This window comes from Azolla caroliniana, unplaced genomic scaffold (assembly GCF_043228905.1).
Source record: "Azolla caroliniana isolate FFs.n. ecotype wild unplaced genomic scaffold, voAzoCaro1.0.p SCAF_2, whole genome shotgun sequence".
In the NCBI taxonomy this organism is placed as follows: domain Eukaryota; kingdom Viridiplantae; phylum Streptophyta; class Polypodiopsida; order Salviniales; family Salviniaceae; genus Azolla; species Azolla caroliniana.
In genome coordinates this window covers 18,603,281-18,628,304 of record NW_028230437.1, presented here as the reverse complement: position 1 = coordinate 18,628,304, position 25,024 = coordinate 18,603,281, and the positions used below count along the sequence as shown (strand labels likewise).

The 25,024-nt window shown below is 38.3% G+C and overlaps 1 protein-coding gene across 1 annotated transcript in view; it reads left to right on the top strand.

Moving 5' to 3' along the window:
- Positions 1-19,054, top strand: part of LOC147867472 (agamous-like MADS-box protein AGL11) — a 28,904-nt gene extending 9,850 nt beyond the window's left edge. Inside the window, exons 3-8 of the mRNA XM_087339608.1 lie at positions 8,885-8,934; positions 9,540-9,645; positions 9,927-9,968; positions 10,077-10,118; positions 10,323-10,525; positions 18,785-19,054. Coding sequence (XP_087195734.1) covers positions 8,885-8,934; positions 9,540-9,645; positions 9,927-9,968; positions 10,077-10,118; positions 10,323-10,525; positions 18,785-18,827 — 486 coding nt within the window. The 3' untranslated portion in view covers positions 18,828-19,054. The remainder of the gene's footprint in view (positions 1-8,884; positions 8,935-9,539; positions 9,646-9,926; positions 9,969-10,076; positions 10,119-10,322; positions 10,526-18,784) is intronic.
- The last annotated feature ends 5,970 nt before the right edge of the window (positions 19,055-25,024 follow it).

The window sequence follows — 25,024 nt, the reverse complement described above, 5'->3', positions numbered from 1 at the left end:
TGGTTGGACGCTCCAGAACCAACGTACCATACTTCCTCCGATTTGGAAGTAGTCTTCTTCATCGAGTTAACCTTGTGCTTCATCACGAAAGTTGACCCCTTTCCGATTTTCCCGGTTCTAAATCCCTCCGATCCTTCCGCGTAGTTCGAGCTTTGCTGGTTTTCCCGACTGGTTTTGCTGGATCTAGATTTGTCCGAATTGGCGCGCTTCTTCCACCACTCGCTTTCCCTGTGGCCCTTCTTGCCATAGTACCAACATTCCGTGTCGGCTTTTCTTTGCCGGCTACGGGTGCCGCTTTGACTCCCCTTGCTTGTGGACGGTCCGGAACTGCGTCCATGTGGCCAATTTGCTTCCGTGTAAAGCATCTAGCCGTCTGATTGAATGGTCCTCGACCCACTTGCGTGGTTGTTTTTGATCATTAGCTTCGATTGCAAGTCGAAGAAAGTTGGTGGCTTCTCCCGAGTGCAGATTGCTGTCCGGATTGGCCCGTACCTTTGCGCTAGGCCATCGAGGCAGATTTCTACCTTCTCGTCTTCGTCCATTGTCACGTTGATGGACCCAAGTGCGTCACAAATCTCCTTTGCTTTGGTTGTGTAATCCGTAATCGACATGTCTCTTTGCCGGATGTTTAGCTCTTGCTAGAGCTGCAACTTACGGGCTGTGATACTCGCGGCAAAAATCTTCCGTAGATTTTCCTAGGCCTCCTTCAACGTCTTTGCATCCTTTATGTAGTCGGCATTTGGTCGTGCACACAGGACGCGAGGCAGTACAATACTCTGTCCATATCTTTTGTTTGTTTGTTGTTATCGGGTTCGTCTACGAAAGCAAGTGTTGGCTGTGGAGGTTCTCAACCCTCGCGCTCTGATACCATGTCAATGTTAACGTGCGGAAGCGTCAGACAGAACCGGCTCAACCGGATAACAACAGAGAATAAGATGAAAGTTTAATGGAGAAGCTTAATTCACAGAGAGTATACGCGGGAGAGACAGAGAGAGGAGAACGTAAATGTAGATTCAAAAATAAAAACACTCTGTAACTCTATACATACAACGTGCTAAACAACACTATTTATACAAGTCCTCAAAAGGATTGACAGAAGTACTATGTACTTCAATGATCATACGAGCAACTAACACTAACTACGAGACAATGATTACCTAGTAGTCTAGGCTACTACTAGGCTTCTGGTTTGCACTTGAATTCGGCTCTTTGATCCGTCTCCTCGATCCGGCCGGTTGTTTCTGGATACCATCCGGATGCCATCCAGATACCGATCTGGCTCATCCTTCCGGATACTGATCCGGCTTTGGCTTATTCAGCCGATCTGGATCCGATTGAGCTTGCTCGCCCAACACTTTCCATAATACCAACACTCCGTTTGTTGGTTTTGCTAGGTTGATGCAGGCTGGTCGAAGATACACCCTCTACCAAAATATCCTCGCCTCCGTCAACCTTCTTGTTTTCCAAATTAAATTGTTGTGGACCTCGTGCATCGCTTCCTAGGCCATTCCTAGATCTTTCTGTGTATATAGCATACAAGATGTCGTGATTTTTGACCACGTATGGTTCTCCTTGACCACTGGCATGGGTTGTTATGGAGGTCTGAAATGCGCTATACTTATGTGTGAGGCTGCCAAGGCAGATATGCATCATTTCGTCATTGTTGACTATGACATTGATTGAGTCGAGTAAGTCAAGGGTAGTTAGGGTTTATAATATCTTGGGCTTTTTATTCAGCTCCCTCAATATAAGTTCTGTAACCCTCTCTGTTGGAAGTGCGCTACGCATATGTGGTATTTTATCTTTTTGATTTACCTTGATTCCTATGCTCCTCTTGATGTGAACATCTTGTCGTGCGAAAACACAACAATGATCGCTTGTATGAAACAACGTCTTTAGCTACTCACAAAGTTTCAATGATAAAGCTCGGTGAAGGATCTCCAAGCCTCACACTCTGATACCATGTAAAGAATCTAAGTCTCATAGAATTGGGGTATGCGGAAGCGTAATGCGAGTGTGAGCAAGAGAAAATAACTGAAATAATTAAATACACAATAGTGGGATGACAACGTATGCACCAAAGAGAAAACTATATTAATTAACTAAAGATCTTCAACTGATCACAATAAGCCAAGGGTAATTTATATACAAGTCCTCAAGGGACTGCCACAATAAAGTATCCTCACACACTGTTTCATACATTGTGCTTTTCTTCATAAGCACACGTTCATAGGATTTGAGCTTGATTCTCAACAGAAATAAAACAGAAAGGGATGCGGATTGTAAGTACAAATATGATCTTTGTCCACATTTTGACCATGTCAAATATAAGAGGGGTGCAAAAGTTGAGGAAATGTTTGAACTTCCAAACCAATTACCTAGCATGACGTGGAGGTTAAGCATAGGTAGAAGGGTCCCAAGTCAAAAATATTGGATATTGGCAAATACTTGATTGCCATTACTTAGAAATTGAGATATAGAAATCAACCTTGATGTCTCCCCAATAACAAATTGTTGCCTAGTGATTCCCTAAAAATAACTTTCAAATGCATAGAGGTTCTAGATTGATCTAAACTTAACCAAATCAAAATTATCCACATGTTTGTAAAGGCACTTAAGAATGATTTGGATACTGAAGAGATTTCTTTTCATGTTTTGAATTTACGTGCACTTTATGCCATTGATTCCAAGTATGAATTCCTTGACACTTTTGATGGAGTGGGGGGAAATCATGTTGTTGAGTGACAAAATTGGAGGTGTTTTAGGGCTAGGTATCATACTATGTTGATTTGTTTTTTGTAGGAGTTTATCATGCTTGGCTATGATTGGCATAATGATGACCACCACATCGATAAAGTTAATAATTTATATCACAAAATAGTTAGAAGGGAAGTTTCAAGTCTCTCATGAAACTTGCAATATGAATATGATGTACATAAAACATTCATTGGTAGTGTAATAACAACATGATAATGAAGGTGGCGAATTTATGTGCAAAAAACATTAAACATAAAATAATGAAACCCTCATACTTAAGTTTTGCGATGCATTTGGCATAAGGTGACCATCATGGTAGAATGTACACTTTGAGTAGTAAATTGGCATTGCCGAATAGTTACTTTCCAGGTTTTGTGAAATAATGTTAATTGCCAACCTTTGGGAAATATTATTGTGTAAACGTTGATGAAGAGAATGTTAGATGTGAGCGCATTGTACAAAGGAACATCTGATGATATCGAATAGCTAATAAGGCAAATAGTAAATAAGAAAAGTTAAAAGCCTAAGTTTGGAGTGTGGCATGTATTTAAGGTCGTTTCGTGGCAACTTTCTAATACTTTTACAGTGAATGTATGTCTCTTGAGTTTAGCCAAAACAAATAGTTGAATGGTTGGCTAAAAGATGTTTATGCAATCTTTTAGTTCGTGAAAAATACTATGAATTGTTCTTTGTAGTATTATGTCTCATGTCACATTTAAAATGGAATTTTGTTAGGTAAGGAAATTGAAAAAGAAATCATTGATTGTTAACAATAAAATATTGAATCAATTGACAAAACATCACTTTCAAATAAATATTGTCCACCCCCATAAAGAAATCCACCTTTGTAAAGACTCTTTGTTTGATAACCATAATTTAACTTCATTTAAGAAAAATGTGCCTCCAAATGCTCAAAAGATTTACAAAATTACCAACGGCATGTACCTTTCAGATTCTCTTCATCTCTTGATTAGATAAGCTTGGTTATACATATCTCCCACACTCTTTAAACTCACTATTGATTGCTTTGTGGTAAAAATTTCCATCCCCACTAGAATTGATTGCTTCCAAGTTGAAAAAATTCACTGGATGGAATATGCTTTAGTAGACCTTATACACAACTCCCTACAAAAAAAGCTTTAGTCTCAATGGAAGGTTGTTAGCCCATTTTTAGCTTATCAACTTTCTCGTGATGCTCTTCAAATATGTGACGCAAGTATGTCACCCAACTCGAATGAAGCTCTAAATTTACTATGTCCCTAGTCTAATCTCTCCATCTTCGACCACACACAATCCTTCCATGAATTTCTCTCACAAACTTAGTGTGCTCTCTCAATTGCAACAATCATTATTAAAGTTCTTGAACACTAAGAGTTCCTACTCACTTTTACATGTACTATGTGAAAATAAAAAAACGGTCTCATAGGTCATATTTGGCCTTCGAGGATGATTATAAAATCTAACATTCTATCTATCTATAAGGTATTGGTTAAATGGCAACAACATGGATTGTTGTGTCGTCTCAAGACATTTTTTTGATCGACATACTTCTACCACCAAATTAATGTCATGAGCCAAAGGATTTAGGCAATCATATACCCTATTGGTAGTTAACCGAGCAAGAGTAGTAGTCAATCACTCTTGAGCATTTAGTTGCATAGCCCTAACCTTGTTAACTCTTACTCACACTTCATTGTGTTAACTCTTAATTAAGACACTAAGTTCATCCTAAGAAGAGTTTAAAAAGTATAGATACACGCATCTAATAGAAGATAAATAATATATATGGTCATGCTAGCCCATGTTAATAATCAATATAAGAGTTCCCAACACACATTGAAAATCAGAAATGATTATGGTATAGCTAATAGTTCTTAACATTGATCACTCTATCACTCTAGTGAAAGGTTATGGAAATCAGGGAGAACTCAAGCTTAGGTTATCGGAAAAAAGGAAAACTCAAGAGGGAAGAAGGGCTACAATATTCACCAAAACTGACATTTGTCGCCTTCTACAACAAGGGTTGACCTCTTTCACATTGGGGTGACCCTTTCTCTTAGAGCTTTGAAGGGAGTTTTTGTTTTGTTCACCTTTTCTTTTATGATCCATTGACCTGGGTGCCTAGGATGGTGGCAATGTCTTCATGAATGATATTATGTACGACAAGTATGTACTTAACAATTGGTCAACTAAACCTATTCTAATGAGCTAATACCTTGGTTTTTATATTTTTAATTATGTTAAAATGCATGTCATGCAATCAAGAAATCCATAGTAAAGAATACATTGGTTGCAAAAGGCATGTAATTTGTTGAAAGAAATTCTGATTCTTGTGTGGTGTGCATGTGTTCCTTTGTGCCACCTTTTTAGCATGCATGTAGTGAACCCAACCCAAATGGGTACCTTTGTATCGACTATAAATTGAGCAAGAAGTAAGAAGCTAAGTAGATTGGTTTTGATCTCTTATGTGCATTTCTACACAATAGCTCTCATGTCCCCAACCTTAGTGAAGTCTAGGTGGCTCTCAGTCCACTGGCGCGATTGATATCTATTCGCCAATTGCTAGCTCGTTTTCCATCACTAACCTCGTCCCACTATTATCTTCTCAGGGCCGCTAGTTCCACAGGGATGTCCTCAACGTCGTTGCAACTCAATTAGGTGTCAAGGAGGTGTTTATGTCCCCATACCATCCTCAGACAAATGGCCTCACAGAACGCGTGAACAATACCCTCAAGAAGAAGATTGCCGAAAACCTGGGATCAAACCTTGCCTTTCGTCACCCATGCTTACAATACATCCGCACAAGTGTCAACACGAATCAGCCCTTTTCAAGCACTCTATGGGCGTGACCCTCGCCTCCCACTAGAATCGTCCATTGATATCCATTCGAAACTTGCCAACATGGATAGTGCCACTTGGGGGCTCTATCTCTAACAAATGCTCCCCCTCCTTCGACAAGCCATAGTTCTTGTTCTTGTTCCTCAATCTCTTGTTTCTCTCAAGGGGGAAATGTGGTGTGCATGTGTTCCTACGTACCACCCTTTTAGCACACCCTTTTTAGCATGCATGTAGCTAAGCCAACCCAAACGGGGTACCTTTGTATCGACTATAAATTGAGCAAGACGTAAGAAACTAAGTAGACTTGTTTTGATCTCTTATGTGCATTTCACACTTGGAATCTCGTAAGAAAAGTTGAACTATCTCACTTTCTTTAAGTTGGGGTCATTCAAAGCAAGCAAGAAATCTTAGATCACGGTTTTATCTCAAAATCTGCCATATTTTTTGGGTTAATCGATATATCATAATGAACCTTAGTCCATACCATGTCTACATATGTTCCATGAGGTCTAACTTTGCATACTTGGTGATAAATTAAGAAAGATACCTTCTTTCTTGATAATAATATTTCCGCTTGTGAGATTGGCTTTTTGGATTCAAACAAATTTTTCAATATCTTTGAACTATAAGGTGATGTTATGGAGTGCATATGAGGAAGTTATATTGTGCGCTTATACACGTTCTTAATTAAGCTCCCTATAGAAACATAATATGACTGATTATTGAATATCACATGCATTAACTTTTGGGAACCTATTTCCTCAAAAATTTAATTCATCTTTTGGATAAAGAATTGTTCCAAGTGCAAGCTGTCTGAAAGATTTAGAGATATCTTCAGTCTCAATGATCCAACGTATGAGGAGTGAAAAATTGGTGTCACATCATATAGTTTGAGTAAAGATATGTGGAACGACATTTTATTATTATAAGTGACTAGTATTAAATGTCTCTCGAATCTTCATAAACGAAGGTAGTCAAGGTTTTCATTTATTTCATCAAAATAAACTGTTGAGCATGGAGTTAGTCATTGTTGTTATGCTAAATTGGAACAATGTTTCAAGTCACATGGCATAAGCATAAACGCACTACCTCAGTTCTTATATAGCTTGAGTTGTTTTCATCTAAATCATGACCATAATGGAAAAGAATAGAGAGATCTGAACTGATATTATCAACTTGGAAAATAAAATAATATGGATAAACCCTACAACATCTCTAGGTAGGAAGGTGGACTGTTATAAGAGACTTCTTAAGAACTTTTGCTATGAGCACGAGATCAGAATGGAGAGGACTGTGTCAGGTACAACTCAACACAATGGTGTAGCAGGACATATGAACCAAACGTTGATAGAAAGAGCTATAAGGATTTGGATAGATACGTGCATGAGGAGATATACATGCAAAAACCCCGAGAAAGTGGTATAGAAAGTTTGATGGCTTCATGCACAAGGAAGGTATTCAGAAGTGCAAGGTTGATCACTATCCCTACTTCATAACATATAAGTCTAGCTATCAACTTACTACTTGACGTTGATAATATGTTCGGAGAAGGTTTTAATATGGATAATATTAGAAGGTTGAATCAACAATTGTCAGAGGAGTTTGACATGAAACACTTGGGTCCAAGAAAGCAGATTCTTGGAATGCAAATCACAAGAGATAAGCATAGAGGTGTTTCACAGTTATTTCTGTTTTAAGTATATCAATTATTTTTTGTAGACATTTAACATTGTTGATGCAAAGTTAATTAGCAAACTCTCAGAAAGTCTCTTCAATTATCCAAGGATCAATCCCTGTAGATGAAGGAAAGGAGAGATCTCATGGCTAAGATTCTTTATGCTTTACCCATTGGACGTTGTTTGATGTACGCAATGGTTTGTATGAGACTAGACATCCTCAAATTTATAGCAATTTGAGGGAGAGCTCATTGAAAGAAGTGTTTGTACTGTGGTAAGGGTGGGTTAAAAGTACAAGGCTATGTAGATGTAGACTTCGGAGGTGAAGTCCATAAAAAGCATCACGGATCATAATATATTCACTCTTATAATTCAACCTTTCGTCAGATGTCGGATGTCATAGCTATAAAAGATTGTCACTATATCCACTACAAAGGTTAAGTATGTAGCAATGACTGAAGCTAGAAAAGAGATTTAAGTGTATTGAGGCATAGAGATAGTGACAATGCAATAAACTTGGCAAATAATTGAAACATTTCATTCTACAACCAAGCATATTGGACATCATTATCAATTTATCAAATCTTCCAAGATGAGCTGTTAATAATGAAGAAAATATGTTGACAAAGATAGTAGCGGGTTATGAGTTGTCAACTGATATAAACATTTTGTATATTTTCTCCTTTTCGGAAACGATCGGTGGCAATTCCGGAGATTTAGCTACAATTGGGTGAACTTCGTTATCAAATTTGTGTGTGTGTTACCTTAGCTGTTATTTCCGTTCTTGCTAATCTGGCTTATCAGAAAATTTGCTTAATTTTCTCAACTGTACCGATCATGTGCATCTTTCTTTTACTTTCAAGCTTCAAATATTGTATTGAATTATACTGTCGTATCCTTGGAAGTGACCAATCTACCATTATTTAGTCATTTAATATCCAGAAACATTCTTCGGTTGTTTGTTTTTGCTATTCTGTTATGACACTTATACTTGGATTAATGCTCTCCGAAGGTGCGGAAATGTGTTGGGATTCTTTTAATATCTATACTTGGTTCGATGCATGTGGATGACTTGCATTCATTTCTATTCCAATCATGTTATGATTGCGTCTTAGGAATTTCCCTAACAAATATGGACCAATTGGTTACCTAATTGATGTGGGCCGATATTTATTAGTTGAATTATATCTACAGGTGTATTAAAATTGTGAATTTGTTTATTAACAGTTTTTGATGTTTTGACAATATGTTGCCTTGACAGTTATCATTTCTCTACTCCTTGGTAATGTTATGACTGCTCGTTGTCGGATGGTTTACAAAATACCTTAAAAGGAACGGACAATTATACCTGTTATGGGTAGTTTTTGCATATGCATATGGTGTAATTGCCAATTGCTGCTATGCATATGCTTTTCTACAAGGGAGCATTCGGGAATATGTGCACACTATGGCTGCTGGGCTGCTGGAAAAGAGTGAATCAAAATGATTTGATGGTTTTACATTTTTTTAATAGATCATATACACACTCAAACACTTTAATGTAATATACTTGGATATCTGTCTCTTTAGTTCTATTGTATTATACAAAGGTGACAATGTATATTTTGAGTCAGGAGGTAATGATGTTGCGGAATGAAGTGGAGAGGCTTCAGCGAGAGCAAAGGTATATTATCTGTCCATATACTTAGGGTGAATGTAACATCTTCGAAGTTTTGAGTATTGGGTTTAATACCATGAGTAGTTCGTTACAGTCATTAAATGTTTCACTTTCTGTGCATGTGAGTGTGGTGTAGGTGCTTGTCTCAGTTTGATCATTCCTTTTATGTTAATTTTCATGTCTGTCGTTAGATTGGTTGCCATATCTAGGATTTGCATGTGGGTTTTACATCCATTCGAGGTGTCCCACCACTGAGTAATGTATTGCCCAAGGGAAATTGTGCAGATCATAATATATAGGATTTTTTTTCCTATGTATGTTTTTGTACAATCTTGGTACATGTCTCAAAAGATACAGAGGAACACTACTTTCTGGTTTGAAAGACTCCATTTTGAAGGCAAATATATTGTCCTTAGGGATCATTTCATCCTAGCCATTGTTTATGGATATTCATATCACCTCACATTCACTGCTACTGAGATCATTGCCATCAACTACGTATCTCCCCAAAGTTGGTTGGCGACATCTCCGTTCTAAGATTCTTGTTTGCAAGCAATACTGTAATGTATTACAAAAAGAGCGAATTTGTTTATCAATGTGCGCGTTTGCAGATTGAGAACCGGTGAAACAGAAGCACTACGGAAGCTATCATATGAGGATCTGGGAAAGTTGGAGGAGGATGTAGAAAAGGGGCTCAGAACCATCCATCAGTTTACGGTAACATGGACATTCAATCCAAACACTCAACCCAAACACATGCTCTTTAACGTTCTGTTCATGTTGAGTCAAGCCTTAAGGAATTAAGTTCTATCATTTTCTATGCTTTTTATGTGTACCATGCAGTACTATAGAATGTGTGGTGTTTTTCTTACTTTTGGTTGAGCATGAATTATAAGATGTGACATTAGAAAATGAATGAATTTAAATACTGGGCACATCAAGATGTTTCGCGTTAAAATATAGCTTACTTATTTTGACTATGTTTTGAATAAAATTAGACGGAAGTGATGTTGATGAGCTTGGAGAAAAGAGTCCAGAAGGTTAGTTCCTATGCATTATCAATGAATGTCGGTGTTGTGTAGAGATGTATGTCTGCATGTCTTTATACGTAAAATTAATGGTATCTTGTTACATAATCATTTGGGCAGCAAAGAGAGCTCATGCAAGAGAATGAGAGGTTGAGGAAGGAGGTGAGACACCTCACAAACATCTATCTATTTATTTCGTTAGCATTATTCACTTTATCTGCTAGTGCTGCTTCATATATATACATAAACATTGAAGCTGAATTGAAAACAATCTCTGTCTCTCTCTTTCACTACACACACATACACATACACATGACTAATGTGTGTGTGTGTGTGTGTGTCTATATACATATATACGTGTTGTAGTTGATGGAATTAAGACCTTATGATCATGGTCTGGACTTGGAAGAAGAGGAAGAAGAAGAAGAAGAAAAGACAATGATGAGCTTCACCTCCTCTGTTGGTAGCCATGATGATGATGATGATGGCGGCGGCAAGGTCAGTAGTGCAACAAAAGAATGTGATGATGTTGGTAGCGCCTACAAGAATGATGACCTTTCGCAGCTCAGGCATGTTATAATTACATTCTTTCATCTCCACTCTTTTCTTTCTCCACTATATGATTTATAAAAAAAACTCATCGATCTAGCTGAGATAGTTTTGGAAATGGTACCTAGGCGTAATATTGTAGATAATCAAAACGTTGCTTTGCTTGCTTGTATTTGGAATTTACTTTCTTGTTTACATGTACATATATGAATTAATCATTTGAAACGTTATTTTCTTTACGCATACCATAAAACGATTGACATTGTTTGTGGGAGAGGTTATAAGTCTGCATACCATAAAACGATTGACATTGTCTGTGGGAGAGGTTATAAGTCTACTGATTGTGTGAGAAATAAACGAGAGAGAGAGAGAATTAGAATTAGAATTTTTTATCGTCCATAAAGAGGCCATTTTTGACCTACGGGACTAGAGTATACATGTGTTCTTGATATGTGTCTCTTTCTTAAAAAGGGGTATTCATACCTTGAAGGATTTAGTGTTTACGTGTGAATAAGGCATATGTGAAGGTGGTGTCTTAAGTATGGCACTTAAGTTATCACTCCCTCTTAATATGTCATCATTTCTTGAGTGAATTGCAATATATGCCGAGCATGTGAAGAGCAAGTGACATTCATCCTCTACCATGCCTTCATTGCATACTTCACATGCCCTCAAATTCGTTACATTTTGATTCCATGATGCAACTTCAATACCCAACGTGTGAGATCGAGCGTGAAGTAGTGTGAGTGCTCAACGAGCAATACTACTCATATTGGTAACGAGATAAGGTTGGATATGACAATATGACAATATGTCAGGCTCGTATGAGGTTGTTCTTAAGAAAAAGAAAAAATTACTACAGTTCTGGAGGAAGCTGCCTCTATTCACAGTTTCCTCTCAAGAACCAATATGGAAATATCATCACCCCTAGTCCTTGCCCAAACCTTCTCTTTTGTATATAACACTTTCTGATTGTACATTTTGTAGCCTTTTGGCTGTTTTCTTAATACTAATGAAGGAAATCTTTTGGAAAAAAAGAAAGATAAGGTTGGATACGATCAATAGGCATTCTTGCCTTATATTGAGACCAACATTTAGGGTTAATTTTTGCAATGTAGTATTCTAGCTTTGTCCTCTTAGCATCTTCCCATTTCATCCTTAATGATTCCCCCCAACCTTTCTCAATCATTACATAATGCATAACATCGCTTGTAAACTTTAAAAGATCATCCATATTTTATCTATTGAACCATTTTCTTATGTCAACAACCCAACCGGATGAGAGATTTTTACTCTTATGACTCGTTTGTAACTTACATCTAACATTCAAGCAAGATGTGGCAATCGATGATTCGGCATATTCTTGACTTTTGCAATATATCTATATACTCTTTGGAGTGCTTATATCTCTGGGCCGAACACGTGTTTTCAAGACCATAACTTGGTAAGCGGTAGTGCATTTAATTCCTAATTGCCTCCTTAAAAACATCTTTTGAATTTTCTCAATCTTATTCCATGCATTAAGAGAGATAGTGTCACCCCATATTTCTACTCCATAAAGCAATACTTGTCAAGTTACCATGGCATTGAACAACATTACTTTACTTCCCATCCACAAGTATCACTTTGGTTGCATTGGTTCTCCAAAAGGTAATATGATTCCCAACCGGGTTGAAGCCGAGAATCAAAGCATGCACTCCATTTATTTGTGGCGGGTACATCAATACCAAGATATTTAAAGCTTTGAACAAATTGTATCATGTCCACCTCTATATGTGAGCATAGGGTAATGATGGGGTTGGATATTTTGCACTGCCATAATTTTTGTTTCCTCCACATTCACTCCTGTTGTAATGCACATAACAATAGACTCCCACCCCGAAACCTCTCAAACGTAGAAGAAGATGCAGCCATGCTGATCGAAGTGTCCTTTGATTTGTGCATCTGGTTGAAAAGACACAGTCTGTGTGGTTATATCAAAAAAGCTAATGCGCCCCTCCACCTAGAGGCATATGAGGTCAACACGAGGATCCACGTTGACTGTCTCACCAACGAATAGGTCTAGACAACGAATCAAAGCATGCACTCCATTTATTTGTGGCGGGTACATCAATACCAAGATATTTAAATCTTTGAACAAATTGTATCATGTTCACCTCTATATGTGACCATAGGGTAATGATGGGGTTGGATGCTTTGCACTGCCATCAATTTTGTTTCCTCCACATTCACTCCTAGTCCACCATTATGGCAAAATTCTTCTAATACCCCAAGTAAATGTTGCATACTATGAACATCATATGTATGAGAAGAGTACCACATCATCTACATATAAAAAGCAAACATGTTGTATCAATTTGGGAGGTATTCAATCCTTCTTCTCTTGCAACCTTATTCACCACTTCTTCTAATTTATCAATACATAAGCCAAAAAGTGTGGGTGATAGTGGACATCCTTGATTGACCCCCATGTTACTTAAAAAGTGCTTTTAGAATCCACTATTAAATTTTAGTTGGCATTTAACTTGTTCATATAGGCGTGCAACAACAACTCGATACTCCAATGGCATGTCAATCTCTACCATTCTATTCCAAAGCTCACTTCGTGGTACGGTATCAAAAGCTTTCTTGAAATCAACAAAACAACAATAAGTTGTTTTTCCTTGTAGTTGACTCTCTTTCATGATTACTCTCAATGTGACAATGATCCATTGTGGAGTATTTTGGTCTAAGTCATGCCGGCCCAAGTGCTCTTTGGCTTGTACTTTCAGCCCATGTGCTTATCTTTTGTTGATAATAGTGCTAAAAATCAGCTCAAGGCATTCACGTTCTTTGGTGCTGGAGCCTTGATTATCGCTTTGACGTTGTTGGGATCTACTGTGATTCCTTCCTGGCAGACGATGTCCCAGTAGCGCTTTGCTGGTGACATCGAATGTGCATTTCATGGAGTTCAATTTGAATAGAATTGCCCGACATTTGTCCAAGCAGAGTCCTAGATGTTCTAGATGTTCGATATGTCTACTGTGGACTGCAAAAATAACTGCAAAAATGCAGGAATGTAATCATCGAATATTTCCATGATGATTCGCTGGAATGTTATAGGTGCCGTTTTTAGGACGAACATCATGACGACCACCACGAAAACACCCCATTCTGTGATGAACGTCGTCTTTTCCTGATCATTTGGATGCATCCGGATTTGATTGTACCCATTGAAACCGTCTAGGAAGCTGTAGATGTCGTGCCTTGCTACAATGTCTAATATGCCGTCTATGAATGGCAGGGGAAATGTGTCCGTGGTTGCTTTTTCGGCACAACCATGATTGGACTTAGACATGTTGCTTTCTTACCTAGCCGAATGAAACCGACTTGCAAGACCTTTTCGATTTTCTCTTTTACCTTGGCCATGTAATTCAGATTCATCTAGTACTGCCTCTATTGTACCGGTTTTGTGTCCTTGTTGAGATGTATCTAGTGTTGATAAAACCTGCGGTTGAGACCCGGTATGTCATTGTATTTCCACACAAACACATCTTTATATTCCCTTAATAGTTCCATTCTTACCAATTTCTTGGCGGGCGGCAACTCCTTGGCTACCTTAGTCGGCGGGGGATCATATGTCATCCCTAAATCGACTTCCTGCAACGTTGATGCCTCCATGCGCTAGGATATAACCTTTTCTTGTTCTTGGGCCTCTTGAGCTTGATGTAGTTCTTCCACAGATTTTTGGGTCAAGCTCCCATAAGTTCTCCTCTGTCTTGATGTCCCTCCTGGACACGTATGGACTGACCGCTTCGATTACATAGATTTTAAATAGCGGTACTAGTTTTGGGTTCTCATCTAAATATTGGTCGACTTTGTCGTCAGCCAATCCATGGAGCATGTGAATTCCCTCGATGTAGAGCAGAATCGCATATGCGCCTGGTGCGTATAGGCGTAGGACTACTGCCGAAATAAAAAATGCGTGACCATTGATTACGATTTTGAGGTTCTATTCAAATTGGTCGTGGCACACACATGAAATCAATACGTCATTGTCGTGACCAATTATTGTACCAAGAGGGTAGAAGTGAAGGTGCTCAGAGACAACATGGCTGCGTCCATGGAAAAATTCCTATATGAAAATATATGATGCCGGTTCAGTTGTCCAATCAAAGTGATCAACGACCAAGGTGACCACTTTATCAACAAAGTAGTGCACGAGCTCATGTATGACTACACAGTGGTTCACAAGAAAAGCACACCCTACTACCCTCAAGCTAATGGTCTAGCTGAGTCAACTAATAAAACATTGTAGAATATTGTAAAGAAAATCGTAAACAAACATCAAACTGACTAGGATCAGAAACTGTGAGTGCTGTCTCGAACTATTGCACGACTTATAAGACGAGTATACAATCAACTCCATTTCGACTTGCGTTTGGATTAGAGACAATAATGCCGATCGAATTTCAAGTGCCAAGTTTGCAATGGCAGACAATGGAACAACTACCCGAAGCCGAATCCGAACAAAAGCGGCTAGAGCAATTATTCGAACTCGAAGAAGAAAGGATCAATTGCATGTGTAAACTGGAGCAAGAGCCAAGTTGATAGAAAGCCTTTGTTGATCGACACTGAGCTAGAAACAAGTGATCGTTCAGAATCGACAAGGCAATGCTAGTCTTCCAAACACGGCTCAGACAAATGCTAGGAAAGCTAAGGTTCTGATGGACGGAACTGTATTGGATCATAGACGGAATTAACGGGATGTATCAGCTCGGTACCTTAACTGGAGAAGTGATGCCGAAGTGGGTCACCGGGTTCCACGTGAAAGCATATCTCGGGTTGACACCTCCAAACCAGTTTGAAGAGGAAAATCAAATCAGGGACACAAACCGCCAACGGATTGATGCGGATCACGCCGACGAAAGAGGAGTTGGGGAAATACCACCAAAATGAAAATTGGAAGGAGGATCCCATCCACTATAAAAGAAAAAGAACTAACCTATAAATTAGGTGTATATTACTTCTAAAATAATAAAAAGAAAACAATCCCCACCAAGCATTATTTAAGTTGTATGCACAGAACCCAAAGAACGCAAGCACAGTTCTTTTTCTAATGCGTGGCATTAACAGAGTGTAATGGTGAAAAGGATTCTAAAATCTAGGGCACATAGTCTCTCCTCGGGGTAATCGCAACGATTACAAAAGCTATTTCTTTAGAGAAACATAGTCATTTCACGCGAAGACGAAGAACATAGTCATTTCGGGGAGTACTCCTCCTTAGTCACGGCCTCCAAGATGTAGGCCGGCAAGACCGTGGTCATAGCCACAAACGCGGCCCCATCTTTTACAGGAAAGATGTAGGGGGGATATGCATCCCTTACCTCGGAGGATACACTCATGACCTTCCTCAATATCCCAGCCGCAACATTCGAGCTCGCTGTCATTCTAAGCCACGACAGTATGTTTGGGCTAATCGATCATCTCGCCGCACTACAAGTAGCAGCTACAGCAAGAATTGCGGAGGAACACGAAGAGCGGCTTACGATATAGAGAGCGCTGGCCAGGGAAATTGAAGAAGAAGAAGAAGAGGATGCCTTGCCGAAAATCGGCAAGAAACGCCACACAAAGACCAACAACCTAGCAATTGAGTTGCGAGCACTAAACATGGCCTTGGTAGAAGTAGAAGTATACCAAGAGCTCGCAAAAACAACAAGAGCAGCCAAGGACATGGCCTATAATGATAAGAAGACGTGAAAAGGGGCTGAATTGGCGGTAAAGCAATGGAAAGAATCGACAGCCAGGGTCAAAGAATCAGAATGCCAACTTCGAGAGGCCGACGTAACGAGCTGAGAAAAACCCTTTGCCATCACAACACCACCCCCTCCCGCCAACCTCTCGGAAGAATTGGAAGCACAGACGGCGGTTGCCGCGAAGGCCACGCAACTCCATCAGGTGGCCTTAGCAAAAATTGACCAACTCCGAGAGGCATTACAACAATCAAAGAATTGTGAAGTCAAACTCCAGCAGCAACTCGAAACGACCTTACAAGAGAAAACCAAGGAGTTCGACTGAGCATATCGGGTGAAAGAGGATTCGGCAGAAGCTCACTCGAGACCTCAGGAAGGAGGAAGATTTCGAACGAGTGCGTAAAGCCGAGAAGGAGAACCTCAATCAAGACCTCTGAGTTGAAGAGGAGAAGTTAGAAAAAACTGCAGAAAAAGCACAATGATTCCTGATTGACTTCAACAAACAACACAAGTCGCTGTTAGACCTCTGAGTTTGCGATTGGCTACAACAAGACACCATCGAGACGGTACCGGCATGATTTGAAAATGTGCAGACGGCATTTGGAGAGGCCGAAGAGCCGATGGTGCACCAATTAGAGAGTGAACGAGATCACTTCGATGTGCAGGTCAAGGAGCTGCTAGCCAGACTGGAAGAGATGCAAGCCCAACACGACCGCCGTGCACAAGCAGCAGCAAACGAGTTGTGGGAGCTTTGGTCGAGAACTGAGATGGGCGAAGCTAAGATTAGGGTCATATTGGCTAGACATCGTGTGAAGCTAGAACAGACAATCGGCAAAGCACTAAATCACGGCTGGACTGAGTGGTCAACACAAGCGGCCGAACAAGAGATATTCCGAATGGATCAAGAAAACCGTCGAAAAGAAGGCTGAGGATTCTATAAAATGGACGAGGACAACATCAAACTGCTCCGAGAGAACACGATGTTGGTTACTACTCCCAAGTAACGGGATCAAGGTATTGTGGTAGGAAGGGGGGGTAGGTTCCAGGATGTTTTGCCGTGGGGTAACTCTATGCAAGGGGGGATAGGTCCCAAGTATTCAATCGGATTCAGGATGTGGGGTAACTCTACGCAGATTCTAAGGCTTTTGTGCCATTGTCTCCAAATCGAACTTCTAAGGCTTGTGGAAGAGTTTAATAATTGTGGAGCAAGGTCTTGTTGTGGGTAAGATGGTGTATTGCGCCCGTGTCAAGGTACCAAAGATTTGAAGCATTCACCGATTTTCTCGTAATTGCCATATACCATTCTACTTTGTTTGATCCACTTTTATCTTTTCTTTGTGCTACTTCTATCTCACACATGAATGCTTGTATAAAATTTGTCTCTATCTTCATATTCTTTGGTATTAGATTGTAATGAAACATTCTTTGCTTGTGGAAAGAATCTTCTACCTTTTCCCTTTTGGTCTTATTGTTTCTTTCGACACTCACGTACAATATGACGCAATCTGTTACAATATCTATAAATAATTATACACATGATGATTGCTTCCACTCCTTGAGGAAGGCTTACTCCCTGGATGAGATTTTTGGAATGTCTTCAGCTTGGGGTAATTGCTTTTGTAAGAACTGCCTTTGCAATGGTGTCTCATGCACGCTACCATTGCCATGTGACGTGCGTCTATTGACTATTTGGGTTCTTTCTTCGAAGTTCATCTTGCTTGATTTTCCCAATCAAGGTTCGGAGATTGAGATCCTTCTCGTTGCTATGGATGCTCATGAATGTGGTCCATGATTCAGGCAAGGAACCCATTAGTATTTCACATTTTGATGTTTCATCAATAATGTTACTTGCTGAGATTGCTACATCTAGTTATCTTTGTCATTTGCTTATCAAGGTGTCCAATGGTTCTCTAGATTGTTCGTATCAATCTAATGTGATGTATGTCGCGTATTTATTCATATAAATTGCTCTGATACCATGCAAGAATTAAACAAGATAGAGAAGAAAGATAGAAGTGAGTGAGACAGAGAGAGAAAATATGTAATGTCTATTCTTGTTGTAATGTTATATATGTTTTGTTATGTGTTATATTGGAGGTTACAAAATGTGCACTTCTTCATAGAAAATGATATGGAGTACATTTATTTCCTAATAGTAAAATACAAAAATAGGTGATACTAAACATTTTTACATTATAATTAAGCTAACAGGTTGTATGTATAGCATACATTATCAATAGCAAGTAAAAAATTCCTCTTTGGTGCATCTAATCATATAGGCTAGTATATATTTGAGCTATTATTTCAGTTCGGCATTACAATCTAAATACTATATCTATGGAGACGGAATTAAGATATTATTGCTTTTACTAAAACGGAAGATTTGGTGACATTTTTAGAAAATCATCTTACACATTTTCATGAAGATTTTACGCATGAAAAATATGAGAAATATTATTCCAATATGTCCATTCATGTCAATTATACCACCTCTTGTAATTTGATGAATTTTCAAAGCTGACATGATAGCCCTTTTGTTCCTTCTAGATGGCGACGTGATGGAGGGGAGTTGCAAAGCTGTTTGTCCTAAGCTATACACCTAGTCAAAACACAATGCAGAATATTTCACTCACATGGCAACAAAGCTTTATTTTGGACATCAACGATGTGAACAATATATTAATGTATTAAAATTACTTCCATTAAAACTCTACATTGGTAAGGTTAGTTCCAAACCAAATTTGCTCTAAACCAACTTGGACCCCAATTGTGAGTAATTTTACGTTTTAGTGCTGGGTTAAACAATATATCATCTGCCTATAATGATATAATTGTGTTACATTCAATTTACTATACCAATCATTTGAGGCAATAAATTGAATTTCTATACCAATACATTTCACACTATATTCTATATTCTTAAGGTTAGTACGTCTGCATTGCTTGTACGTTAGAAAAACAAGGAAGTGGTAGGAGAACATACTCATTTGAGATCCATTCATGAACTCATTGATTCGAGATCCATTCATGATTGCCTCATACATGAGTAAAGGATTGCAAACTGATGCATTACTCATGTAAAATATAGGGCTCAATGTTTGTGGAGTTTAGTATATATAGGGCTCAATAGACAAATGAATGGATAGATGGATGTTTGTGAGCTTTCACCTTTTTTAACCAAGCATGTAGTATTCGTACATGTGATATGTTTGTTTTACACATATGATATGTTTGTTTGTCTAGTCATTGGTAATTGAGTGACCTTGGTCTTCATCTAACAAGTCTTTGTGAGGTATGCAAGGAAGGGCTAATGGAGGATGAGTATCACTTGCTTTTTATGTACATGTTTTGCATATAGTGCAATTCGTTAAAGTTATGATATATATTAAGAGGGGTTGTTGACTTGAGAGTAGCACTAAAGAGAACACCTACAGGGTTGAGCATATACGTGTATTAAAACTTGGTTCTTCGAAGTATAAATCTCCCTTCCTAAGAAGAAGCCAAACATCAAGAAAACTTTTGTACTTAGGTCCCATGGGTCTATTTTGGTCTTTGTATGGGTGCTAAAAATATCTATCTATCTATCCTAACGTCCATACCATGTTTTCATGCTTTGTTGGGTCCTTGCATGGTAAGAGCACAACATAATCTTGTATATGATAAAAAAGAGATGAAAAGAAAAATGCATATCAAACCTTGTTTGAAGTAGTAAGTATGATATTGTTAAAATATTATTTATATTAGAATTACTAGATATTAATTTAAATAACAATTGCTAAATAAAAAAGAGATAAAATAATTTAACAACCTATGCTTGTGTCTCTTGTCCACAATGACAATTAAAACACATTCATGTGAGATTTGGTCACAATGAACACTCCCACTATAAACTTCTGTATGATCTCGTCTACCTATGAATATAATGCCAATCATGATCATAATGTAGTCTCTTATGTTATCACCACATTAAGCTATATATATATACACACACAATTTTTATACTTTGTTGGTAGTACTTTAAATCCCAACGTGGTATCCAGAAGATCAAATTGGAAGATCTATGAAGATGGATTCACACAAGTTCAACAAACAAAACAATTTCAATATGAATGAAATTTATCACGGAGGAACTCAATGACAAGAACTATAGAACGTCAAAATTAAGGATGAGCTTAATCCTTGAAACAACACAACCAATCGACATTGTGAAAGGTTTAATATAACAACCTATAACCATTCCAAAATTGAAAGAAACGGAAAAATAAATATTTAGATGTATGCATGGAATTGGTTACGCATCTAATTGATGAACAAATAGATCTAGTACAAGAAATGGAAAGTTAACATGAAAAGAATTATGGGATACCTTGAAGGAATGCCAAGAACCATTAGAGAGAACAACAAAGATTAATTCCTTGAGACGCCTTCACATTGGAATGACAATTTTGAAGTAATTGATACATTCATTAGAAAATGGCAAATTCAAACAAGCAATATCAGTAGATAATAAAATTGATGAAGATATCTTGAGAGAAACTAAACGTTTGAGATGGTAATTTTGGATTTATGGTTTATTGGAAAATAAATGGTAGCTTTTTAAAATGCAAGATTGGTTCCATTATCTCCAAAGGGTTTTCGTGACGTCTATGTCACATGTGCACAGACAAGCAACAAACCTCTATTTCCAAGTGGTCAAGGAGGAGGCAAAATATTTACGAGAATTGTTTTTGCCGAGTTAGTTTCGAAGCCACGAAGATTGAGAGAAATTAAATCATCTCCGCTAATAGACCAAAACCATCCTTATTTAAAATTATATATATATATATGTGTGTGTGTGTGTTGAGTGGACAAGCTCAACTGGATCCGGATCGGCGGAATAAGCCGGAGCCGAATTGGTATTTGGAACGGAGAATCGGATAGGTATTCGGAACCAAGAGCCAGATCGGAGAGACGGACCAGATTGTAACCGATAGGCCGTTAGAGGCCTACAATCTTAGCCTAGTATGTAGGCATATTCCTTGGAGTTAGTGTCAGTCATTCGTATGAGCATTAAAGTACTTGTCAGTCCTTTTAAGGACTTGTATAAAAAGTGTTATGTAGGACATTTGTATGTACAGAGTGTTATTATTTTGAATCGAGTTTATGCTATTCTGCTTTCTCTATCTCTCCCACGTATTGTGTATTCTCAAGCTTCCATTAAACCTTCATTTCTGTTTTACTGTTGTTATCCGACTGAGCCGGTTTATCAAAGCTTCCACATATTAACCTTTACATGGTATTAGAGCGCGAGGGTTGAGAACCTCAGCTGGCGACAACTGCTTGAAACTGACAAACCCTAATCACTAATAAAGAACAAAAGAAAGAAGGAAGATATGGACAGAAGTATGGCGAGGTCGTTTCCTACAGAAAATCTTGACTAGTGCAACTATGCATCCTGGTCGTATAAAATACACTAGTACCTGCTCAGGCACGGATACTGGAGCTACATGGAAAGAGCGAATGTAGGAGCGCAGGATTCGGCACACAAGGACTTCCCGACATGGGAGCAAGGAGTGAGCAAAGTGGTGTATTGCCTCATGTCCTGTATGCACGACCAAATGCTCGGCAACATCAGGGATGCAAAAACGCCAAAAGAGGCTTGGGAAAATCTTCAGAATATTTTTGACGCAAGTACCACGACTCGGAAGTTGCAGCTTCGCCAAGAGCTCAACAGTATCCAACAACGGGTCATGTCAGTCACTGACTACACCACCAAGATAAAGGAGATCTGCGACGTGCTCGGTTCCATCAATGTGACAGTGGACGAAGAGGAGATGGTCCAAATCTGCCTCGGTGGTCTAGCACAATGGTACGAGCAATCGATGCTGATGGTTGAAGAAAACCACGCGAGTGGGTGTCAAGATAGAGAGAGAGAGGGGGGGGGGGGAGAGAGAGAGAGAGAGAGAGTATTGTAAAAGTATTGTATTGCACTATAAGATGGATGTACGACGAGTAAGTAACAAGGGTGATCTAAAATGGAGTTGAACCTATTTTGTTTATCCCTGATTATTAGATGCATATTTATAAATCCTAATAGGGTATTCTAGAAAGCCCTAGAATAATGAGTATGCTAGAATATTCTAGAACATTCTAGACCATAGAGCACTCGAGAATATTCTTGAACATTCTAGAACAGAGTACTGTAGAATAATTTTGAATGTTTTATAATATTCTATATAGCATATAAATTCTTTATACATATAAATATATCATTACAATAGCTAAAAATTCGACCTATATATAACAAGGTTGTGGGTTCGAATCCTTGTAAACCCAAATCATATGTGAGTGGCATCATTACATTATCCCCCTTCGTCAACAACACGTATCACGGGTCACATGGGTTGTACTAGGACTTGGCTTACGAGGATATCGTCGATGAAATTCGATGACCATGAGATTTGTTGCAGGTTCCCGAGTTTGATCATTGGGTGTATATGCTAACCAATCGACCAAGTAGTACAACTTGTTAAACACGATCTTGGAATCTAGAATGGCAACAACCTCAAATTATGGTCCTTCCAAAAACTCCACAGGTGGTGGGGGAGTTTTAAGAAATTGAACTTGTGTAAGGTTCAAGAAGGGAGACAGGAAACACCGGGTGAAGATGCATGTGAGGAGGAGGCCAAGACGAAATGCAACATCGCTTATCCTACCAATGATCTCGTACGGGCCAAACCGTTGGTAATCTAATTTACCGCAAGGCCTAGTGGTCTTGATGTTGTGTTGTAGAAGCCATACACGATCCTCGACATGAAACTTGTTGGAGGAGTCTAGGCGATGACAATTCGCAATCCACTTGTAGGTACTTTGAGCATCACACAAATTGTGGAGAATGGTAGCGTGATTTTCTTGGAGGTGACTAAGGAAATCCTTAGCAGTAGGGTTGATAGGAACTCCGGGGTGTTCAGTCATCGTCCAACGAGGATGATAGCCCGTATTTGCGAAAAATGGAGAATATCTCGTAGAAGAATGAACCGAGTTGTTATAAGCAAATTCAGCCAAGTGCAAAAAATCAACCCAATTATCTTGTTGATAGTTGATGAAACATCAAGTATATTGCTCCAAAGTCTGGTTGGTATGCTTGGTTTGGCCATTACTCTCTCGATGATAGCCCGAAGAAAGTTTAGTTGAAACTCGGAGAAGTTTTAACATGTGCTTGCAAAACTTTGAGATGAATTGTGGACCTTGATCTCTAATAATATCATCCGGAAGACCATGATGCTTGAATACCTCCCGCATAACTAGATTGACCATTTCTTGACTAGTAATAGACTTTGTACATGGCAAGAAATGTGCCATTTTGGTAAATCGATCGACCACGGTCAAAATGGTATCAACTCTCGAAACTGGGATTGGCATAGAGAATTGTCTTTGCAATAGAGAACTCAAGGCAAAATAGACATTATGTAAAGAATTGTCTCTGCAATAGAGAACTCAAGGCAAAAACAAAACGCCAATTAATTGTTGCAATACTCATTTTATATAATGTATATATTATATATTGTTTAAATCATAAGTTATTTATACGAAAAACAACTTGTTGGTTTATAGATGAAGCCTTTTTTAATGTTCAACCTTAGTAATCCAAGAGAATCATATAGGTTGTGTTTTTATATATGCGAGAAGATGATAATTGATGTAAACAATAAACCTAAGCTAATCACTTATTAATTATATTTGAACATATTGCAACTAGTAGATACTATGGTGATACAAGCGTTAGGGCTAAAATGGAAAAGAACAATGGTTGATAATACTAATAAAATGATTCCAAATAGAACAATGTAAATATAAGATAAATAGATGATATTTGACTTGTATATAAGGTAAATATTTGATGTCTGACTTGTCTATAAATAAGTTTTACTTATCCCCAGATGATGTATAGACTAGAGATTCAATTGTAAACATAAGTGTTTTTTTCAAGGTACGGTGCATCTGAGTGGAATGTGTTCTACAGATATATGTTTCAAAACACAACATATTTATGTGTGTTTCCTAAAACTAAATTTAGTAAAGCCATAAGTTTGGCCTTGTATTTAGTTTGAATACAAACGAAAAAGATCTACTTAAGCATTTTGAAATTCACTTTTTCTTTGCTTTTTTGCCACTTCTTTTCATGTGGCAACGAATTTTCTCTAGTGTTAATGAAACAAAATCTAAAATCTTCAGAACTCAAACAAAAGATTTATCTCTGATTCATTTAAGTTTTTTTGTTTCTAACTCATTGATTTATGTTTTGGTTTGTAACTTACACCATGTCGATCTTATCATACAATTATGATGTTTCAAGAATTGGGTAGATCCTCACAAAATCATATTCGTACACTAGTATGTACATTGTACATCAACTTAATCAGTCAATTGTACTAGGTCTACTAGTAACACATTGGCATGTTTATGGGGTAGCTCATCTACAGTGGATGAACGTATGATTTTCTTATAATGCTTCCATGTTAGAGTGTGGTATCATTGGTACAAGTGATAGTTTTCAGAATGAACCACTTGGTAGACCTTTGTAGTGTTGATCAAACTAGACATTGATCTCTGGCCAACATATGATAGGCAACATTGTCTATACTTCTTGGATAAACTCTATGGTCTAGTTTTTAAACCTTATTCGAGAGTTTTTTGCAATTTGTTGTGAAAGTGTCAGGTCTGTCAACCCAGACTTGGCGACACACTATTTATGAGCATGCTTTGGCTCATCGTGAATGAAACTTCTCTCTTGGAACAAAAGCAAGT